Source organism: Lactuca saligna, chromosome 7 (genome assembly GCF_052625555.1).
Source record: "Lactuca saligna cultivar CGN05327 chromosome 7, ASM5262555v1, whole genome shotgun sequence".
In the NCBI taxonomy this organism is placed as follows: domain Eukaryota; kingdom Viridiplantae; phylum Streptophyta; class Magnoliopsida; order Asterales; family Asteraceae; genus Lactuca; species Lactuca saligna.
Genome location: NC_136423.1, coordinates 140,271,415 through 140,274,861, shown reverse-complemented (window position 1 = coordinate 140,274,861; position 3,447 = coordinate 140,271,415). Strand labels below are relative to the sequence as shown.

The window sequence follows — 3,447 nt, the reverse complement described above, 5'->3', positions numbered from 1 at the left end:
GTCCTTCATTCGAAGTTTAAGTCGGGTCCTAACCAAGCATGGTCTAACTCTAACTTGTGCTAGCATAGGTCTTAACCAGACTCAAATTTAGTTTATTTATTATTGATGATTATATTTCTTAATCATCATCACAAAAAATGTTTTTAATTGAAACAATATATTTCTTTAGTTGAAGAATAAGACTTTAATTAATAACTCCGTTGTATAAAGAATAAACGTCTGATTCACTAAACATAACTTGAATTGTATTTATAAGGCATAAAAACTATAAAAGTTTATATTTACATCCATATTACATATAAAAACAACATTAAAAATTGTTTACAAGCATCAAATATTGATTTTTATATTATACGATAAAAACAAATTTCCATCGAATATTACGTCTGAAATTTAGCCAAAAGGCACAAGTCGCCAACCAACTGTCCATCGTTTGTACTAGCTACCAAAATGTGAAGAAATCAGTGCCAATAAAATGGTTGACTATGAAATCTTTGAGTTTGACTTACATATATCGAAACTACACAAAAAAGATCATGGTCAAAATCAGTAAGAAAGAAAGACAGAAAAAGGGACACGATCTACTATAAAACTGTCTGATTTTCTGCAGTTAGAGAGAGAAGCAGCCATTGTAGTATCAAAAAGGTGGTTAAGTTTTCTTGATTCATGTGGTTCAGTTCAGTACTGAAGAATCATGGCGATTAACCATGGCAGGTGACCAGAGGTCAGCACCATTGCTTTCTGCCACATGAAGGGTGCACTCAACAGGAACCAGACACAGCCCCTTGCTCCCAAGATCTTTCTTCTTCTCACCTCCATCTTCATCTTCTTCTCCTTCCTGTTCATCCACATTCATATAATCATTTCATGTTATGTACATGTTGAGTAAATTCGATAATGCATGTTTTAATAGAATAGTTGAATGCATTGATTAATTACTCAACCTTGGATGCGAAAGTGACATTTAATATGTTTGGTTTTAATGACCATTTGAAACAAACCTTTTTTTATTTGAATTTTGTGAGTTCAATGCATTTTAAAGTTGTTTGAAAAATGGTTTTTTGATATATATAAAAATCCTAAATATACATTTTAGGGTTGCTTACGATGTGTGTGGACGTGGGACGTTGCAAGTAGGGAGAACACAAGACTTGTACTTGTTCTTGAAGGAATTTTATATATCCCATGGCTTCATGTAACACCGATGCAGTGTCTGTCTGTAATGCACAAAATAAAACACGATTAAATTTTATAAGTATAATTGGATAAAAATTTATAGGTTGTTCAATATGTAATTCAAACACTAATTGAGCGTTTTAATTACGGATATTGAAATTAATTGTAATTATATTTGATGAGTTGTGGAATTACTTGTGATGTATCTTTGTGAAGCGATTCTAATACACGAAATTAAACAGGTTTTGATTGTTCGATTAATTTCTAGTTTTATACATATCTTTTTATTTTTCGGTAAGTGGACAAGATTATTGGTTTTATACTTATAACATGTATACATAATGTTTAAAAAATAGAAAACAAAAAAACTAGAACTTTTCCTAACTATTATTAAGGTAAATACACTGAAGTAAAATCAACAAAGAAAATATTTAATATAAATATAACTAAAAACATGTTATGAGCATATCGAAATTAAATATTTGACTTTTGGTCAAAGTAGACAGTTGACGATTTTTACGAAGTCACTCAAACATCCATACTGTGGGGTCTGGGCTTATCACATACCCCAATTACACACATTCTTATGACAGTAATTTATTATATAGAAACTATAAATGTTAATATAATTAAGCGTAATTTCATTTATCGAAATCAAATTCAAATATTAAATTAAAGAATTAATAGATAAAGAAAGATTAACCTTCCCATAAGGTGACACTAACTGTTGTAGGGCTGCAATTCTTTCTCCAAGCTTCTCCTTCTTCACCTGTATTTTTCCAAAAAACCAAAACCAAAATATAAAAATTAAAAGTTAATCGATGTCTGTGATTTTTTTTTTTTTTTTTTAATAATTTTAGTAAAATGGTAATTAATGGTGAGGTCAGACCTTTGCATGGCTGACCGGAGGTGTCTTTTCGGTCCTCATCTTTTTACAGTTGCGGCTGCTGCTCCTCGCCGGAGACGCGGTGGCACTGGTGGCGGCGAAACTATTTGGAAGTATAATCGGCTGATAATAATCCCAACGCAGGTCTCTTTTCATCTGTAACAAAAGACAAACAAGTGAGATAAAAGAAAACAAAGAATCAGATACTACAAACTTTTAATTTGTCCTCTTGTAAAAAGTAAAAAAAGTTTTTCGTTACAAGACAAGAAATGTAAGAAATGAAAAGGTTTTGTGACTGACATTGGAATTAGATGATAAAGAAGTGGTGGTGCTGTTGGTAGTAGACGGCGGCGACGATGAGTTATTGTTATCATCGGTGATGGTGGTGGTGGAATGAGTAGTTGATGAAACCGCTGAGACGCCATTGACGTTACTGCTGATATAATCTGATCCGAAGCACAGCATTTTCGGTGGCTTTCGATTGTCTCCAAATGCGAAATGACCGGCACCGCCGCCGTTTGTATTATCAAGGTGGTGGCGGCGGTGGTGATCATCAAGACCCAGAATCTTAACGGCGTCTTCGGCTTCTATGTTGGAAAAGAGGAGCCGGGAAAAGCTTCCTCCGGCGAGTGGGTCAATGGCCGCAGCCTCGTTTTGCGGCATTTTTGATACTTCACTACCGACTGGTAAGTTGAAGAGATGGAGAGGGGGTTTGAGTGTGAAAGTGATGATGGTAAAAGAAGGGTCTTTTTAGATACGCCAAAAGGTAGTGTAAGCAAATAAACACAAAATATTTTGGGTTAGTCTAAATAACAAAAAATTGGGTTAGTCACCAAAACATAGAAGTGGTCCGATGCTACATTATCACATCCCGAATGTTTTTATCATATAACAATATTTTTGTAATTTTTTTTTATAGAAAATAGACTTATTAAAGTAATTAATTTTTCAGTTTGTTCACATCTAATAATTATTTTTTTGGGAGAATTTCATATATGCCCTTCTTAAATCTCAAAATATCATATTTGCCCAGCTTATTTTCTTAATATCATATTTATCCTTCTTAAACCTTTAAAATATCATATTTGCCCAAATCCTTTTTTATAATGTTTTTAATATTTTATAATCATTTTTTATAACTTAAAATTACTATAATAATTAAAAATTTTAACGATATTATCCTTACGTCTTTAACTCTCTATAGAATGGTCATATGTGAACACTTCAAATATCATATGTGAACTTTTTAATTATTTTCTTCACCAGATGTAACCTGCTACAGCCGGTCATAATGATCATATGTGAACACTTCAAAAAAGTTCGCTACCTGGATGTGTATAAGAAAAAGATAGTTACCTAAATGTGAACAAACCGAAAAGATAGTT

General features: G+C 32.5%; 1 protein-coding gene across 1 annotated transcript; it reads right to left on the bottom strand.

Annotated features, from left to right (window-relative positions):
• Positions 1 to 465: 465 nt before the first annotated feature.
• LOC145005280 (uncharacterized) lies at positions 466 to 2,815 on the bottom strand. The gene is made up of 5 exons (XM_078964355.1): positions 2,363 to 2,815; positions 2,066 to 2,218; positions 1,880 to 1,945; positions 1,107 to 1,217; positions 466 to 838 (listed from the first exon to the last, which is right to left on the bottom strand). The coding sequence occupies exons 1-5, from the start codon at positions 2,723 to 2,725 to the stop codon at positions 674 to 676; spliced, it is 858 nt and encodes a 285-aa protein (XP_078820481.1). The 5' UTR covers positions 2,726 to 2,815; the 3' UTR covers positions 466 to 673.
• Between the last annotated feature and the right edge of the window lie 632 nt (positions 2,816 to 3,447).

Coding starts and splice junctions, on each gene's coding strand:
- LOC145005280 (XM_078964355.1), bottom strand. CDS start 2,725: ATGCCGCAAAACGAGGCTGCGGCCATTGACCCACTCGCCGGAGGAAGC. Junction 1,218..1,879: donor TAGTGTCACCTTATGGGAAG/GTTAATCTTTCT, acceptor TGTGCATTACAG/ACAGACACTGCATCGGTGTT. Junction 839..1,106: donor GTCCCACGTCCACACACATC/GTAAGCAACCCT, acceptor GTGGATGAACAG/GAAGGAGAAGAAGATGAAGA.